Consider the following 19,083-nt stretch of genomic DNA (forward strand, 5'->3'; position numbering starts at 1 on the left):
TCCTATTCATTTGTTTACCTTTTTTTATTCTTTGTGAGGAGTATTTTAATCAAAGGTAGACAAATGACTGGGACGAAGGGAGTAATATACAAACTTACAAAGTAAGCAAGATTGAAACATCCTCATCTTCATGCCTCCTGATTAATTGAGTCCCACGGAACTGTGAAACCTTTTACCTTTATATTACATTTTTTTACGTTCAACTCAAAAGTATTACTCACTTTGCTTCATTTTGTTCTTCCTATTTTTCAATATCCCCTCACATATTTTGTAAAGGTGGGCAGAACAAACTGGAGTGGAGCGAGTATTGATATCAGATTGGGATTTTAAATAGACCAATTAATATAAACATTCCAAAATAATAAAGAAATTATGAGAAGTGAAGCAACCCTATATCAAAGACTATATGCGGAGTATAATTTAAATATGACAATAACCTTATACGGAGTACGAAATAATCAACGAACGGTAACAAATTTTTGGATCGGATTGGATTGGATATCTTTCTTCAATCTATTGGAACTATGATGCTGATAAAAGGACAATTTCTTAAACTTGTCTAAATATCCAAAAAATTGGATTGGATATCTTATCAAACTTTTCAGATTGGATACCGGATCGACAATTTGGATATTGAATAGTTTCGTTAGCGCTAGGCGAAGCTTCATTTTAGGACAACACGCAATTAGAAGATTAGAGTTTATTTGGTGGATCTTATAATTTACATCTTATATGACTTTGTAAAGGCTTTATTATTCATTTCTTTATATTAGGAACCTACTCTACTTAACAAGTACGGAGTATGGAGTAGTACACAATATTTTTATTGCTTCAAAGAATATTCACAAAAAGGACAAGTTGTATTAAACAAAGTATCAAATTTACATACATCAAAGTCCACAAAACAACAATAAGAATAAAAGCCAAAATAACATAAAATAAAATAATGATATCCAGAAACCTGCCCTTGACCTCTCATATGTACTTAGATTATCTCCAGTTCTAAATAGAACAAAAAGTTCCATTTTCGTTCCTGAGAATGCATTATGTGTAGAAGGTGATATAAACGGTTGTGATGGTATTTTGGCTCATGTCCTCCATCCCACCATAAAGTTCGTCGAAGACAATAATATTATTATGGTGGTTGCACCCAGAAAATAGGGGATAGTGTATGACTGTTTAATTAACAGCTCAACTGACACTAATAGTTGTTTGGATGATGATTAATGGCTTTTCATGTGCGGCAATTTTGTATCATTGTTTGTCATCTGATTTTAAATCTCGCCCCTTGAGTTTTTTGATGTCAACATGTTGGCTTCCGAGAAATTGGACCATTTGCTCTTTCTCATAACTGAAGAGGATCTTCGTTCCTATCAAATATCTCTTGTTTTTGAAGAATATGAATCCCGAATTCTGACATGTGGGATGTGCTCAATTATGTAAAAGTCTTCCCCTTCTTCCTGTTCGCTCCATTCCTTTTCTTTTTGAAATCTACTAATGAATTTATATGGCATGCGCTCAATCTCCAATTTTTCAAGGCTTTGGATATACTTCAATCCCTCCGGAATTCGCTTCAGTTTAATGCAAGAGACTATTGATAATTTCTTGAGACATGACAATCCCCCCTTTTCCATCACCCACTCCTCTAATGTTGGCAAATTAGTTAATTTTAGCTCCTCAAGTACCGGAAATGCATCTTTGCTACAACTCCATTGAACTCCTGTGTATGAGTCTTTGGATAACCGGAGCACCTTTAGATAAGCGAGTCTCCCTAAAAGTGTCATAGTCTTTGTGTTCTCAATTTGAGTGTAACACAATTCCAGCTTTCGAAGGTTGGAGGGAAATTTAAGTTCTTGATCATGTGACTTATTTGGAGCTCTTCCAATTAGTTTCAGCTTCATCAAATTTTCATGCGCGCATAATTTAGGTAGAATATTGAACTCGAAGCCATACCAGTCCAAGGATAGTGCATACAGTTTTTTATTTACTGTGATAGCTGGGCAACCAAGAACCGCGTTGAGTTGATCCGTGGCTGATATACGATGTATGTATAGCTTGCTAAGGTTAGAGTTCAATTTGCTCATCTCCTTAACCATCCAATGACCGCCACCAACACCCCACAAGGTGACTAGATTTTTTAGAGTATGCAACTTTAGATCCTCAACTGAGCCACTCATTTCATTGGGCAAGTACAAATGCCTGAGCCTCTCCAACTTCCATAGTACATTAGGCACATGTATCTCAGAGTCGACGGAAACATCCCAATAATCCAGCGTCAATAAGTTTTGCAACTTGCCTATAGACTTGGGGAGTTCCCGTATATTTGTGGATCTTATCCTTAAATATGCCAGGTGAATTAAGTTCCCCATTTTTCTTGGCAAAGTTCCATCAGGGGATTTTATTCCAAAAATATCCAAGACTCTTAGCAGTTTGTATATTTGAAAAACAGGGGCCATGTTTAGAGATCTTTGATTTGCATGACTCGGATGTCTTTCCCGTACTTCGTTGGTGCTGGCTTTTTCAAATAATGCAAGAGATCGAAGGTTTGAATTATTGTCTGGAAGGATAAAGCTCTCGCTGCACGGATTATAAAAATGTAGATGGTTAAATGAATTTCTATTATCTGACTTTGTAATTAAATGAACAGAAAAAACTTTTATAGCTATTTAACCAGACTTATAGTGAGTTACAAGATTGTAAACCTATACTTGCTGAGCCCAGATTAGGTTACATTGGCTATTTGGTTTACACACCAATGCCTAAAACACAAACTTAGTTTATGATGTGTAGTGCGGTATCTTGTTTGAAACCGTAAGACCAACATTCTCGTCATAATAATATAGCGCATCAGGCCATCAGGGGGAGCCAAGGCGATACAGTCTCTAGGATCAAGGATTGACCGATGCAGACTTATAGTCCATCCCTAGTTGAAGTATAAATCAGATCCCTTTCTCTCACATGAATGGTTGGTAGACGATGATCACTCGTGAGTCGTGAGGCTTCCATCTATTTCTAATATCATTTGAGGAATCCCATTGGCTGTTTGAAGCTAGAAGGCGGTTGGATAAGGGGAGTACTGGGTAGTAAGATGGTCTAGGTCTCCTTTAAATCAACTCGTGAATGTCATTTGTAGTTAGCAACTCAAGCAGTCTCTTGTTAAGCGCTCTAAATACGGTAAAAAAGTAAATTTTTTCTCTTATTTTTTACCCTCGGGCCTCGGCTTTTCATTGTTTCCCCCAACATATTTAGGGTCAACCTACTCATTTACCTCTTAGCCCGCCGAAAAGACCCATTAACCCACCCAATTGTATATGAATTTAGCTACCAATTCTTGTAACCTCGATTAGTATTTCATTCATGCTTGATAATGAAAGTTTTCAAGTATAAACTTATTGTCACCATAATTAGTGAGAATATATTGTTAATCTTACCATATTAAGGTTATTAACATGTGCCTTTAGGGCACATTTTAGAAAAACCCTTTTTCTTATAAGGAAGAGTAAAAGTAATACGAGTAGGATATTACAATTTTTCATTTATTTCTTTCCTTTTTAGGTTTCTTATTAATGATGATTTGCGAGGTTTCCGATACTTCTTAGATACTTCTTATAAAGGCTGGTGGTACGGCATTAATGTGTCAAAATGGAGGTTGACGTACATTTGTTTTAAGACGAATAAAATTAATGTAGAGTTGAAGGTCACGATGGAGAATAAATAATAATTTCAGGGGTATAATTCTGAATATATAGAAATGGCGGGGGTACAAATTAGAAAAAAAAAAATTATAGGAGTAAAATATTAAAATAAAATTGACACACTCAAATTGATCATATTTAGGCTAGTTGGTCTTACTTAAGACGTTCTTAAGTTAGATTTCTGTACACCTCCTTTTATTTTTATCATTATTTAAATCGCTTGTAAATGGTGCCTTAATTTAAGCCCGTCTTAAATAAGAATTTGTGTATTTAGAGTTTTGTCATATACTCTTATGACATGTTTCACGAACTTCCAATGTGAGAGATTGACGGGACGGAGATCCATCTGGGAGAGTTGATACAAGTAGCTCTTCAACTGTATAGGCGTTATTGTTTTTTAACTTTTTTTTTTTTTTTTTTTTTTTTTTTTTTTTTGGGGTGTGAAATCATTTGTTTACATTTGAAACAAATTTATTGAAACGGTGGAAGTAATAACATAAATCCTCATTAATAATGTTAAAGTAAGCATGGTAGATTTCAAAATGTCCGCTAATTCTCTTACGAGACGATTTTATAATAATTTGAAATCTCTTGCATAATAGATGATTAGTTTTTCTATTTCCTTCTTTTAGAGTTCTTAGTGTGTTTTATGTTTGTCCTAGAGTACAAATATTAGAAGACAATTTCACGAGAGATTTACTCCAAATTCAACTTGAGTTGGTTTTGAGAGCTTCAACATCAGAGTAATACACTGTTGTCGACGGTGGACACCCCGGTTTACACCAAAAAAACATCAGAGTAATAAAATGAGTAAATTAAAAAAAACTCCCTTTTAAAATTCAGTTTCAATTTAGGCGACTTATTCTCTATGTTTATGAACTCATTCCGTTTGTAACTTAGTCAATTTATACCAAAGGTATATAACAATAGTCAAAAACATACGGAACAAGTCATCTAAATTGGAGTTTTGAAACAATTTTTAATAAAAGTGTATCTTAAGAGAGTAATTTTAGGAAAAAATTATATAAGGGAGTAATTTTAAAAAATTAGATTTTAAAAAATTAGATTTTAAACGAGTTATTTTTAATTTACTCTAATAAAATAATACTCCGTATTTTTGAATAATTAAGTTTTTAAAGAGAGAAAATGATACATGCAATTGAAATGGTTTATTTAGAGGCATGACCGAGCATGTATCATATAGAAAACTAGCATAAGACGTGACGACATGTGATAGACGACGCTCTGAGGACTTTGATTAGTAGTCCCTTAAAACAAGGTAATGAAATTGTCAAAGGAGTTACGCACTATATTACGTGCAAATAAAGGACTTAAGGATAAAAAATAATGGGTGGCAATAATCATGGCGCTTGAAAAAAGGACTTGAGATTAAAAAAACTTGTGTTCTATGCGACTTTGGGCTTTTTGGTGAGGTAACCCACTAAGATGACCAAAGATATTCCCTTGACTGAACCAATAGGATGGAAATTTGACATAGTCAAATAATAATAATCAGGGGCGGCCAATGAGTTTTCGTGGCCCCATTCGATATCGAAAAATGTGGCCTCAATGCATAAATAAATTCAATTTCAAGCAAAACCGATCTAAAATTGTTGTTTTATAAAAAAATACAATATAGAAAATCCTTTTTTTGAGATTGAATCAACTCTTCAATCCTTTATTTCTTCTTTTGTTTTTCATACCCAGATTCATGTTTTCTGACTTTAGAAGATATGGGGAAAAATTAACAACCAACACACTTAAGCAAATGAGCAATTCACAAGCAAGAAAGACTAGAAAGTCACCCAGATTAATAAGGCAGTGAAACACAACCACAATTGATTATTGATTGAATTATAGTCCTTAAAACTTCAAAATGTTTAACCTAAAATAAAATCAACATTCAACAAGTATTAACAACAACAATTGAAATAGACAAACCAATTGAAAGAAAAAAAAAAAAACTAAACAAAAACCCTAACTAATGAACACAAATAAAAAATAACAACTTGTCGTAACAAGTGAAGAGTAGAGATGATCGAAGTTCGAATGATTGAAGAGTATAGATGATCGAAATTTGAATGATTGAAAAATAAAGATGATCGAATTGATGAATTGCTTCTCTTTAATCTTTATCGTGTACTTGTTTTAATGTTTTTGGGAAGAGTAAAGAGTAAAGGAAGTTTGGTTTGTCCTCTTTTTGTTTCATGTTTGTCGTAGAAAAATAGCACTAGATTTTTTTTTCTTTTAAGTTAAAAAATCAGGTAAGTTTGGGCCCTTTATGGACTTGGGCCCCGGTGCAAAGAGCTGAATTGCTCTATGTTTGGGCCGCCCCTGATAGGGTTGTTAAGCCGAATTTAGTAGAACTGGACAGTAGAGCTGAACTAATCTGAACTGAATGGAGCTGATTTGAATTAAAGTGAGCTAAACTGAGCTAAATAGGAGCTGAAATTAAACTAAAAAGAACATGGCCGTATTGTTAGACATTGTGAGCTCTAATGTGAACTAATGTTAGTGATTTTCGGTTAGTGATTTTTTTTACATTTTTTATATACTACGTATAATGATGGGGAGGACGGAACAATAAATCAAATACACTTAATGCTGGTTTTAAAGCTTATTAGCCTGGGAATACATTCCAATGATGAGTAAGAATTATCGGCTTGGGACTTTTAACTAGTTTGGTGTGGGAAGGCATTATATCCATATACGAATATTGTGATACTTCAGTTAGTAATACTTTAAATCAAGGAAATTTATGTTTCATTTTCAAAAACTTGGACTTTTCAGTTTCGTGATTGTTGGTTTTATGTACCTCATTGACCAAATTCTAAAATCGTCTAGTCGAATGACATTTAGTTCCCTAGGAATATATTTTGGCTGTGTGAATCATGAGCTTGGTATTGATTATCAGTTTAGACTTTAGAATGCTGTGTAACATTCAAAATCTTTTTAAATTTGGTTACAGTGTGGGAGCGGATCGATGTGTATCTACACGAGGTCCTAAGAAACCGTAAAACAATTTGTCTATGTATTTGCCAAACAATTTGTCTATGTATTTGCCAAATTTTGGTGCTGAAAGTTTTATAAATCTACAACTTTCATATAAACCTAATAAATCTAAATTTTTTGTAAAATAACAATTTAGAAATTTCCATAATCTTGTCGCAGCTCAAATTTATTAAATTCACAGTACATTAGTCGCTATATTTTGCTCCTTAGTTTCTTACTACGTATCTGTTTTTGTTGGTTATTTCACCTGCTACTTAATATTGTTGATTCGTTGAAATACCTTGTTTTTTTTTTGAATAAAATGGAAATGAAAATGACAAAAAAAAGCTTTAGATAAAATGAAGTCATACCTAAGGTTGATAGCTGCTCGACGAAATCTCTTCCCAGTGACTTCTGGCTCAGAAGAAGATTCTGTAAGGAAGTACAGTTCTCTGGCTTTTATTATGCAAAAGTCCCTCATGATGTCGTGAATTCGAATTCTTTTAACTCTGTCAAAAACCGTTCTACTGACTACTTGAACCATGGTGTGATCAACTAGTTCCTGCAGGTACCTTCTTCCAGCATCTTCAAGTGTTTCCTCGACATTATTAGACGAGACAAATCCCTCAGCGATCCACATCCTGACCAATAGTCCTCCAGATATGGCGGAACCTTCTGGGAAGAGACCCAAGTAGAGAAAGCATGGCTTCAGATATTGAGGCAGGTCGTCATAGCTTAACCCCAGGATTTCATTAACCGGGCCGTACATTGATATGCCTCCAGTACCGTCTATTTGGTGTAGCACCCTCTGCCATTCACGCATAGTGTTCTTCGTCTTAAGGAGACTGCCCAATGCCACTATTGCTAAAGGCAGACCCTGACATTTTCTCAACATTGCCATGGCCAGAGGGCGGTACTCAATGCTTAGGGCCTCGGAGGAGTCACTGGCAACCATACTGAGCAGCTTCCAGCTATCTTCATCAGTTAGGTATTGCGGTCTATGGATGTGCCACTTGATGCGGCGGTGGCTTTGGGGGCTTTGCCTACTTGTGATGACTATTGTATATGTGCGGAAGTCATAACAGTCTCCTTGAATTAATCGAATGAATTCATGGAGGGTATCCATGTCCCACACATCATCTAAAACTAGCAGACAAGTCTTTCTATTCAAAAGATTGTTTAGTCGATTGACCAGCGTGCTAGCCTCATGTTCAGATCCTTGATCATCATTCTTAAGCCAATAAAAACTGCGTTTTTGGCCTCGAATAGCTTTGAGGATCTCGAGCAACACAGTGGATGCGTCCAAGCCTCGAGAGACCGAGACCCACACTTGAAAGTGGAAGTGCTTCTTGACCGTTTTATGGTTATAGACACTCCTAGCAAGAGTCGTTTTGCCAGAGCCGCCCATTCCAACAATTGCCAGCTTGTCATAATTCAACTCAGATTTTCCAGTTACCAGGTCAACGACCGTCTTGATCTCATGGTCAATGCCGATGACAAAGTCGCCATCGGCAGGGAGATGACCCTTAGGAGCCTGCGAGCCACGCGCACGTGACATCACCTTTGAGTTGGACCCTTCAGAGTGCTCATCTAGCTTTTGCTTGACCTCTCTTGTCCGTTCCTTTAACTTCCTCAAATTCTTGGAGCCTCTTGGGGGAAACAGGCCAAAACAAAGGAACCTCAAAGAGGTGGCCTCAGACTCCAACATATCCACCTCGTCTTCCGCTTCGTACGCTATCCTTCTCATCTCTTCATCCCAGCTGCGAACCATGGGGATCTTGCTCAGCTGCGTCCTCCCTTCAGTGCCAACAAACAGCTTACCGACATCGTTCAGTTCTGACACAAGCTCATTGGCTTCAGATTTCACTTTATCTATTGCCTTTGAACCTTGTTTTAGCTTGGCTTCAATGTGTTGGGCTGCAAATGACAATATTGATTCCGCCATTTATGCTTTTGAGAGGTGTTTTACTTGGTTGTTCAGACCTGCTACTTATAGGCGTTCGTTAAAACCCCAAGTGGATGTGTCTATTTTTTTTTTTTTTTTTTGAATAGACAATTACTCCCTTGTCCCAATCATTTATTTGCCTTTCATAAAAATGCATCTCACAAAAACTAAAATAAGACAAACAAATGATTGGAACAAAAAGAATACTCCGTATATGTTTTTAATTATATTGCCTTATTAATTAGAAAAGAGCTTGGGGGTACTAATTTCTCAATCTATTATAAAAAATATAATATATATTATGATGGATATTAGTTTTTAATTTCTCCCTGTTGATTAATAGTTATCTATTTTCATTTTGAGATGTATTATTATCACTCAATAATTATCTATTTCCATTTGTGGAAGTCTTTTGTGGCTCACCATGACTTATGTGTTTGTATAGTTTAAATTCACCCATCTTTCCTCCCTTAATTTTTGCAAAGCGTCTTACTTGAATCCCGTCACAAGTTGACTTCTCACAAAAAGGGAGAGGGGATAAAGTGGGACACCCCCCATGTGCTCCCCCACTCACCTCTCATGGATATTTTGTGAGAGAAAATGGTATCCGTCACAAGCTTGTGACGGATATCGCCGTCTTCAATGAGATTTTGTGTAATTTTTGTGACAAAAGTAATACAAACTAGATAACTATTGATTAAGAGGGAGTATTTATTATAATTATAATTGTCTCTCTTTCTAAGAGAATCTTGCTCTCATCAGGGGTCTATCTCTCAATATGAGAGTTTCTAGATCTTTGGTAGTTCAGGGAATGCGAAAGATCGGGATTTAATGGTTTGTTAGACTCTGTTTAGTAAAACAAACTAGCTGAAAAGGTAGTTGAAACCTGAAAAACTACCTGAAACCTGAAAAGCTAACTAAAACCTGAAAAGCTAATTGATAAGTTAGCTGAAAGGTAGGAGGAACTGATAAGGTAACTGATTATAAAAAAAATGTTTGGTAAACTAGTTGAAAAGGTAGCCAATTTTTGGTAAAATGACATAAAAGGATATGATAATTATTTAATATTATAGATTGAAAGAGGTAATAAATGGAAAATAATTTATTTTAGGTACCTGAAATCTAAAATGCTACTCTAGGTAGCATTTCATTTAAGGTACCTTATTTGACCAAATAAGCTACTTGCCATACACGTGCAAAAAAAATCAGGTAGCTGAAATTTTGGTCAAATAAGCTACCTGAATTGTCGTATCATACGGAGCCTTATATTAGCTACACAGATTAGATGAAATTGATTCTCTTCAATAGTTTAAAAGATCCAAAGTGCCTATGATTATTCCCTCCAATTAGTCTCATTGGAGAGGGATATATTCGTCTAAAGAGGTAGACGAGTCAAATATGTCACAATTTTCATAATAAGATAACCCCTATCATCCCACTTGTTATTTGTCTTTATTTGACATATTTGACCCGTTTATAACTTTAGATGAATAGTGTCCGTATAAAGTGAGATTTTGGGTATTCTCTAATAGTGCCTATTACGAAAGACGGTATCATCATAGCTGATCTGGTAAAAGATGCGCAGAAGTGGAACCCAAATTAAGTTTTAACATCTTGAGAATTTATTTTATTTGATTTTTCTAATTCTGTATCTGATCATAATATTGTTGTAAATTTCTACTTATTATTAATGATGAAATACACTATTCACTAAAAAAATTATATTTGCATAGTGGGTTTAGATTTAGATTTTGCGATTATAATTGGATAAAAATACAATAGAATGTTTCATATTTTTCTTTTATTTGCATAGTATCTAGGCCAGTTGCAGCTTAGCATTTTGCTGTCAAACTGAGGACAGCAACCTTTTTTTGAAAGGGCACTGTCTGAAGGCTTGTTCTACAAACGTGATAACAAATTGGGCAACAACTCTATGTGGTGTAAATACATGACAAACCGGGCATACTAGAGAGGACTATTAGTGGACTAATTCAACCGCGATTGCACAGCTCATTCCAGGTCAAAGCAGTCCAAAAGCCGAACAAGATCGGGGAGAAGCTGAAAAGTATTCACATTACGATGGGGAAGATCGGCATGATATATGACGATGTTTGCATTGGGGCACGGTGGAATAGATCACACTAAGTTAAGGTATTTGACCATCTGTCGGGTTTTGTGTTGATGATGACAAGCTCTGCCTCTTGTCATCTAATGCCTTTAGAAGCAGCTGATTAGTAGGAGTAGTACACAAAGTGGGAATGGATCTGCAATACGACATATTTCGGGTTCATCAGAAATGCAATGATAGAAATAAGGCTAAGAAATCAGTAAAGATTTCAGCAAGTTTATGGGTTAGTTTCGTATAGTCACAGGAATGTGCAGTTTAGATGGCTTTGCCTGCTGAACTGCTGATATTACACACAGGAATGTGCTGCAATAATCGAAAAATTTACAGTAAAAGCATATAATTGGACATCATAACTGAATATCGTAACAGTAGTCAGTAAATGTGAACCTCGCCACGAAAGTACATAAAAAGGATGCATAATAAGGTAGTATACTTATAACTTATACATGCTGCATAATTATGTTTCAGGAATGTGCTGAGATATTACACACAAGAATGTGCTGCAATAATCGAATAATTTACTGTATAACCATCTAATTCGACATCATAACTGTATATCATAATAGTAGTCCTTACAATGCGAACAACCTCGCTACAAAAGTACATCAAGGAACAGATTAAGGTATTACACATATATACACTGCAGGATCAAGTTGGTTCCAAGTAGTCTTGAATCCGTCTGTAGTCTGTACTATGATCACTTAGCAGGAGTCGTCTTTGAATAAGTTTAGCAGAAGCAGATTATTAGACAACATGGGAATAGATCTGCAATAAATCACGACACAATAGCGGATTCATCAGAAATGCAATGGATGAAGTAAGTCTATAAGAAAGCAGTAACGATTTCAGCTAATTCACAAACTTCAAAAGTTCATCGAAAACTTGAGGAATGCGAGATTGTGTAGAATACCTGGTAACTGGACTTGCGTCGAAGGCGATAACACAGCAGTACTCAGCATGAATACAGCCACCAGCAATAATTGCCATAGTACCATTTGATTCTTACTCAATAAGGAATTTGTTTGTGTAGAATTCCTTGTATATGAATAATATACTATATGATGATGTATGCTTCATCTTATACATATATTTTTTCTTTATTTATATGCGACTTTTACACGATTTGTTAATTTTCTTTGACAAAGTCCTTGATAGTCTAATCTGACGCCTGTGTAATAGTTATGGTATATATTTCCTAGTTCTAGCGTCGTATATTTTCCGTATCTTGGGTATATTTTGATTTTCCTTATTTTGCAATTATGTAACCCTAGAATCGTAGCCCCTGTACTCTAGAATATAAATTGTATTCATGAATCCTAAATAATCATGCAATTCTTAACCTAATAAAATGTCTCCCGTAATTCTCTAAACCTTATCAATAGTTTTGGTCGAGGACTGAAGCAAAGAACATATGGTAATCCTGGGTCCACCTATGTCGACATTGGTGACCTCAAGATTACCATATGTCTACGCTTCAAAAACAAAGATAAACAAATGACAAAGTGTTAAAAGGCTACAACAATGACATAGGGTAAGAGAGCTTTCATTTCTTCCAAAATGTTTTATTAAAAAACGATATTAAGGGGACTCATACTACCACGAGCCTAGTGAAGTGTACGAACCCTTTTCTTTCCAAACATGCCGGACCCATTGATCGGCCGTACAATTTGGTAGAGTATGGGCAGGGACATGAGTAAGATGACGATCATAATCGCATATAAAACTAACGAAATCCTGTTGCTAGCATTACTAGGCCGAAATAGAAGGTACAATGCAACAACAAATGCCAGCATCATAATTGTAATTGAACAAAACAGTACTCCTATGCCAATCATCAATCGTCGAGGCAATATAGAGAGAAAGTCGTCTTCTGAGTATCGTGAAGTAATGATGGATAAGAAGGTCAGGATTGAAATAACTGATAGAAGTAGTGATACTGCATCTGCAACTGCGAATATTGTGAAGGCCCTTTGATGAAGTAATAATGGTAGACCGTCTGTGTTGTTTCCTCCCGGGACGTGCATACCTCCTGCAAAAGCTACGGTGGCAATAAGGGTAGCGAAAACTGCTGAGGAACTTGCCGTGTGTTTCATCCATTTTGCTCCGTCTTTCATTAGTTGTTGGTGTGCCTCCCTGAACACCATTTGTGGTGTTTTGCCTTCTTTGTTTTTTGCCATTTTTTGTGCAGGATGGATGTGTTTCGACACTTGCTGGATACATGAAATTGATTGATAGATACATTTTTGGGTTAGTGAAATGAGACGGGTTATGTTTTCGGCCAAAATAATTGATCTAACTCGGTAAAATAGACTTGGCAAACAGGTCATCGAGTGATTTTTTTTTTACTAATAGGGTTATTTACCAAATTAATTAAACATTTAGGATCTGTTTCAAACTATTTGTGGCCAATGGGTCCACGTCTTCGCTTTTAATTTTTTTGTCCAGTCTTTAGGTAAAGCCGCTGAGGTCTCTAGCGGCTTGTAACTTTACCATTTTGGGTAGCTACCGTAAGTTAAAGCCACTAAGGTCCCTAACGGCTTCACAAAATGGCATTTTGGACTTTGATAAAGTAAAATAGACTAGGCAAACAGGTCATCGAGTTGGGTTATTTTGGACTTTGATAAAGTAAAATTGTAAAAACGTAAAAAAACGAATGAGACATCCAGACAAGGAAAAAGCTGACCTTAAACCATTGCATCTCCCGTTGAACGAGTAGAGCCGGACCCGAGACAAAGCTAAGTCTATCAGAAGGTGGTAACCTTCCAACCAAGTGTAACATGTTATTGTCTTCTGAGTCAATAAACCGGGTTATTAAGAACCTGAAATCAGTCATCTGGTAGATGAGATTAAATACATTTTCGCGTCGATTCAACATAGCTAATTGAAACAAGTTATAGTTATCTTCATCTGTAAACCAAATTGCTGGGGGGAAAGTCTCCACAATCTCTTCTATGATCTCTGGAATGCCAATCTTGGCCGCGTCATGAAGAGCTTGTTGAAGTAAGGAGAATACTTTGGAATCGTCTAACTCGATTATCTCCTTGCACAATCCTTTCACTAGCTCTAGTGCTTGGCGTTCAATCGCATTTCTTTCGTTCGTTTCCCTAAAATATATGACTGCGGTACAAAAAATATCATGACGTAAAAATTATTTTAGCTGATCCCCTCGTGAAAGGTTGTATTAATAAAAAAAAAAAGTGTTACGGAGTATAAAACGTAAGCATATACTCAGTACTTAATTATAATATAGAAAATAGAGATAAAGAGGCAAATTAAATAAATGATTAGAATAAAGGGAGTACCAATTAACAATCATACCGGGATTTAAGTACCTCCAACAGGAATGATTAGCTACTCTACCACTAGCAAAGGCGGTTGATTTTCTTGCTAATACAGACAACGGCGAGCCAAAACCGTTGAGCTCCACCGTGGCGATCTCAGGGTAGAGCTTTATTAGTTTGAGAGCAATATCTGTTTAAGTAAAAATCACAAATGTTGAGATATTAAAAAGGGTTTCGCGAAATATGATACTCCCTCCGTCCTGGTCAATTATTGTTCTTTGATTTTGGCACAAAGGCCAAAGAAAGGGAAGAGACAAGTGACCAAATTGAGTAGACCTCAATTTAACTGTTAGAACTCAATATCACCGGATGACACAATAAAACTAACCGAAACATTTTACCTTGTGAGAAGGATTTGATATTTACAAGTAGACCTAGCAAAATCAACCCAACCCGAAAAGACTGACCCGAGACCCGAAATCGACCCGAAATGATCTGACCCGAAATGACCCGACCCGAAACCATTCAACCCGAAAATGACCCGACAAAATATAACTTTAATTGACCTTAAAAGACTTGAAATGCCTTTTGCTCTCTTAATTGTTGACCCGATAATGACCCGACCCGAAATAACCCGACCCGCTTGACCCGACCAATAAGCCTGAAGAAGACCCGAAAACCCGAAATAACCGACCCAAACTAACCCAAAAATTTGAGAAACCCGAAATAATCCGACATGTTAACCCATTTTGCCAGTTCTAAATTACAAGGGACTAACCATAAAATTCGGCCGCAATGACATCGATAAGAAGACGTCCTCCGATTTCACCCGTAAAAGGATTAGGCTGAATATCAGGTCTAGTGACATCCAAAAGGTACAAAACCATGTCTTTATGGCAAAATTGGGCAGCCTTATGAATTGGAAACCCGTATTTGCCCGAAATATTTGGTAAATCAGGATTCTTGTTTAAAAGTATCTTCGCAGCTTCAATGTTTCCTACCACGGCCGCAACTGAAAATGCAGTTTCGCCGTGTTGGTCCGTAAGGGCTAAATCCTCGGGGGACATTTCCTTGACCAATTTTTCGACAAAGTCGTTGCCTTTTCCTGTTCCAACCGCTATGTGAAGTGCGGTTTCAGAGGCAATTGTTATCTTGGCAGTCAGGGCCTCAGGGTCTTGGTCGAAAAAACTTCTAGCTTCTCTCCATTTGCCATCGACCGCAGCTTTGTATAATGGTAAATAACTTCCAAGATCTTTCAATGTATTTTCTACCTGGCCTCTTGCACGTCTAACTGCTGCAAATGCACAGCCAAAATCAGCATATATATACGGATAATCTTGCACCATAATCGCAAACACTATGTGGATTACCCAGTGCGCCCAAAGGTAACGGTTGCAGATTCCCTCGTCATCCAAAAAATTTTGTTACAGCTCCGTACTTCACAAGTACTTGACATTTTTGGGGTTTTGGTAGTAAATTAGTCCGTTTTACACAAAAATAGTGTAGCACTCCGTAATATACTATGGAGGGACTTAAATTTTTTGTATAATACGAAGTACATTTTTTATTTGTTTCGTGTAGATAGATTCGAGCTAGTTTAATTAGGGTGGTATTCATGACCTGCATTTAAATCATGTCCGCAATATATTGTCCTTATAACTCTCTTTATAGGGAAAAAAAAAATCTTCCATTTGTATTGTTCTCATATTATCTTTATAAGATGGGTGGATAGATTGACTTTGAACTTTTGAAGTAATACTGTATTATGTTTAATAAAGATTCCAAGACGTGCAGAATCATGTTCTTCAATAATTACACATGCTAGAATTGATCACTGACAATGGCAATAAGTGTTAACACAAATCCTAAAATTATGATAAGCTTTTGTCGTATTAGCTACGGAATGAAGGTTTATGATTAGAAGGTGCGAGTGCGAGAAGACCATTGATGGTTGAGACTTGATCAATAATACGAGTAATAATTTATATCTTAACATTAAGCGAGATTTTCAAGGAATGGACTAATAACCTCCATAATTTTGGCTAATTGTGAGATTAAGCCTCATAACTTCGAGAAAAAGTGAAATTTAACCGAATTTTTTATTTTCAACCAAAATCGTACCAAAAAATTCAATTTTATTGATGACTACAATTTATAAATATACAATAAAACTTATTAAAAATTTAAAATTGTGTATGCAATTTATCACACATGGTTGGAAACAAATATTTGAATGAATTAAATAAAATTGAAAACTTGTAAACGACTCTCATATGTATGCGAATTATAATAAAATTAGTAAATTTTTTTTAAAATATTCTAAAAATTATGTTAATAAATTAAATAAATACTTTTAAAATGTTAACAATTATTTAGTGTACAATGAACTTATATAAATAAAATGATTTAATGATATGATTTAAGTTGAAAAGAGAAATTGAGTTAGATTTCACTTTTTATCAAAGTTATGAGGCCTAATTACTACATTTGTAAATTATGGGGTATAATCTCACAATTGACTAAAATTATGGGGCTAATTACCACTTTTGCGAATTAATAACATTATAATGAAATTGGCAAAAATGAAGAAAAATTCAATTACATGTTCAAACTTTTCATTGTTATACTAACACGTACGCAGTAACACCCCTCATTTCGTCACTGTATCGTATTCAGATTTGTGTCACTAAAAAGGATGCTTTGGGTATGTTATCCATATTGGCATATTTTCAGTGGATTAATTAGTTCAAACTTCCCGTGGAAAAATGGGTACCCACTCTATATCGTCTGATTCAAGTATATATCAAAGATAAAGTTCTTTAATTTTTTCCTTGTATATCGCGCGATTTAAAGATTTTGAAAACAACGTTTGAGCTAAACAATAGTGGATTAGTTAAAAACTGGAAGTGCAATTAGTCACTATTAAGAAATAATACTCCGTATATACGTAGTACATTTTGTAAATGATGTGGTTGTTGCTAAACGATAACTCTTGTGAAGTCATAAGTCGAAGCGACATAGATAAAAACTATAAATGCTGAATTATAATCGTAAAGATAATCAATCAATCTCGAGTGCATTAACGTGATTCCGAACAAGCTAAACAAGATTATAACGATAAGAAGCTAAGCAAAAGACGTGGTAGTAAGAAAAGGTAAACATACGGGAAGTGCCGCTAGCTTCGACGACCACTGTCTGTTGGCCGTGGAGTGTATCGGGCCTTGACAACGACGATGAACAAATTCCCATGCTTGTATTTTCGATGTCTTCTTCTACACCTTCACAAATCTGTGAGATCTCTACCATATACACACATCTAAGGTGCAGTTTGTCAATTTCTGAACTTATAAGTGGAATAGGTGCTCCTCACTCGCTCAAGTCAACCATGTTTATGCCACATTTTATTTATTTATTTATCTATTTATTTATGGAAAATGAGACGGCGCCACCGGGTGTTACTCAAACTCAGTAACACCCGGGATAAAGTTGTAATTTGATTAACTATTTTGAATTTCAAATAAAATACTAGTTAAGGGCAATATAGGGACTTAACTAATATTATTTGTTATACAATAATTAAAGATTTCTTCTAATAAATAACTAAAAAAGAATCTATATTGTTATCAGCCAAATTGTAAACAACTGGGCACTTCATTTGTTCATAATCAAGTTTTCGATGATACTACCCTTACCCCCATTATTCAATGAAAAGTTGAAGATCATCAAAATCTTGGGTATCTAGGACAAATTATTGTAAGCAATTACACGCCAAATTGTAAGCAATTATACCCTTATCCCCCATTATTCAATGAAGATTATCATCAAAACCAAAATTCATGATATATGATTGGGGAAAAGTTTTTTTTTTTTTTTTTTTTTTTTTTTTTTTTTTTTTTTTTTTTTTTGACAATTGTAAATACAGATTTTACAGACTCATGGCCTGATAAGCCAGACCATGTGCTACAACATTAAGCGATCTCGGGATAAAGTTAAAACTTAGACAATGAAAATCCGCATAAAGCCCCCGAATGCTAGCTAGAGCTTGATTGATCAGATGGTTCTCCTTCTCAATCCCTGCAATTTGGTTAATAAGCTGTAGGCAATCCGTTGCTATATCAAGGTGAAGGTATCCACACTGCTGTGCCCATGAAAGAACATTACGAATACCCAAAGTTTCCGCTTGTAGAGCTGACTCCGCCCTTATCTTTTGTTGGTTACGTATAATCTCCGTACCTGTGGAATTATACGCCACCCATCCTATAGCCGCCCTATAGTCTTGTCTCCAACTCGCGTCCACCTTGACCCTGATTACCTCACATGTGCCCTGCATTCCTATGACTCTGACAGGCTTACCCTCCCGAATCTCAGCAAGGAAGGACAAGTTAATGGATTTCTTCTTCATGTATCTTAGCGACGATCGAACTCAAACTGGGTAGACGGAAGAGATAGATTAGTTCACATTTTTAGAAATATTAGATATAGTTTAGTTTTAGTTAATATATTTTATATTTTATTTTATTTATATAAAGATTGTAAATTACGACTTTATCCCTACAATATTGGCGCAAAAACGAAAACTACTTTTTAGTTTTTTATTTTTTTCTATTTTTTTATTAGGGTGTTACCGAGTTTTGGTAACACCCGGTGTCGCCCTAGCACTCCCCTTTATTTATTACCCTGTATTTTTTATTAAAAAAATTTATGAGCTTTTATCTTATTACAATGCTGGTTTGATTTCAACTCATTTCAGTTCAGCTCATATTTTCATGAATTAACTCTTACTTCAACTTCATTCAATTAAGTTCAGCCCCATCAATTCAGTTCAGCTCCATTCAATTCAGTTTAACTTCTAATTCACAATTTGGCAATAATTTATATACGTGACTAGGAATCACCATTCACAAATCACAACCCAATAACCCCATATAAACCCTATCGGCATCATTATTTCAAATTAACTATTTTCAATACTTCAAATCATATTATTACACTCCTAACCTCAGCCAAAGAGCCGTTGGAACCACACCTCACAAACAGGGAAAC

General features: G+C 35.5%; 2 protein-coding genes across 2 annotated transcripts; both read right to left on the reverse strand.

Moving 5' to 3' along the window:
* Positions 1-1,190: 1,190 nt before the first annotated feature.
* LOC141600608 (putative disease resistance protein At1g59780) lies at positions 1,191-8,802 on the reverse strand. Its single transcript, XM_074420852.1, has 2 exons — positions 7,058-8,802; positions 1,191-2,577 (listed from the first exon to the last, which is right to left on the reverse strand). The coding sequence occupies exons 1-2, from the start codon at positions 8,629-8,631 to the stop codon at positions 1,374-1,376; spliced, it is 2,778 nt and encodes a 925-aa protein (XP_074276953.1). The 5' UTR covers positions 8,632-8,802; the 3' UTR covers positions 1,191-1,373.
* Positions 8,803-12,286: 3,484 nt separating this feature from the next.
* Positions 12,287-17,400, reverse strand: LOC141602439 (uncharacterized). The gene is made up of 5 exons (XM_074422721.1): positions 17,205-17,400; positions 14,819-15,334; positions 14,078-14,230; positions 13,443-13,876; positions 12,287-12,969 (listed from the first exon to the last, which is right to left on the reverse strand). The coding sequence occupies exons 1-5, from the start codon at positions 17,344-17,346 to the stop codon at positions 12,364-12,366; spliced, it is 1,851 nt and encodes a 616-aa protein (XP_074278822.1). The 5' UTR covers positions 17,347-17,400; the 3' UTR covers positions 12,287-12,363.
* Between the last annotated feature and the right edge of the window lie 1,683 nt (positions 17,401-19,083).

This window comes from Silene latifolia, chromosome 9 (genome assembly GCF_048544455.1).
Source record: "Silene latifolia isolate original U9 population chromosome 9, ASM4854445v1, whole genome shotgun sequence".
Classification (NCBI taxonomy): domain Eukaryota; kingdom Viridiplantae; phylum Streptophyta; class Magnoliopsida; order Caryophyllales; family Caryophyllaceae; genus Silene; species Silene latifolia.

Bases quoted from the DNA above. Each gene is read 5' to 3' on its own strand.
- LOC141600608 (XM_074420852.1), bottom strand. From the start codon at position 8,631: ATGGCGGAATCAATATTGTCATTTGCAGCCCAACACATTGAAGCCAAG. The intron at 2,578-7,057 runs GTATGACTTCAT...TAATCCGTGCAG, and splicing joins CGAGCAGCTATCAACCTTAG to CGAGAGCTTTATCCTTCCAG.
- LOC141602439 (XM_074422721.1), bottom strand. From the start codon at position 17,346: ATGGTAGAGATCTCACAGATTTGTGAAGGTGTAGAAGAAGACATCGAA. The intron at 14,231-14,818 runs GTTAGTCCCTTG...TTACTTAAACAG, and splicing joins CATTGCGGCCGAATTTTATG to ATATTGCTCTCAAACTAATA. The intron at 13,877-14,077 runs GTATGATTGTTA...TTTGTACCGCAG, and splicing joins TTGGAGGTACTTAAATCCCG to TCATATATTTTAGGGAAACG.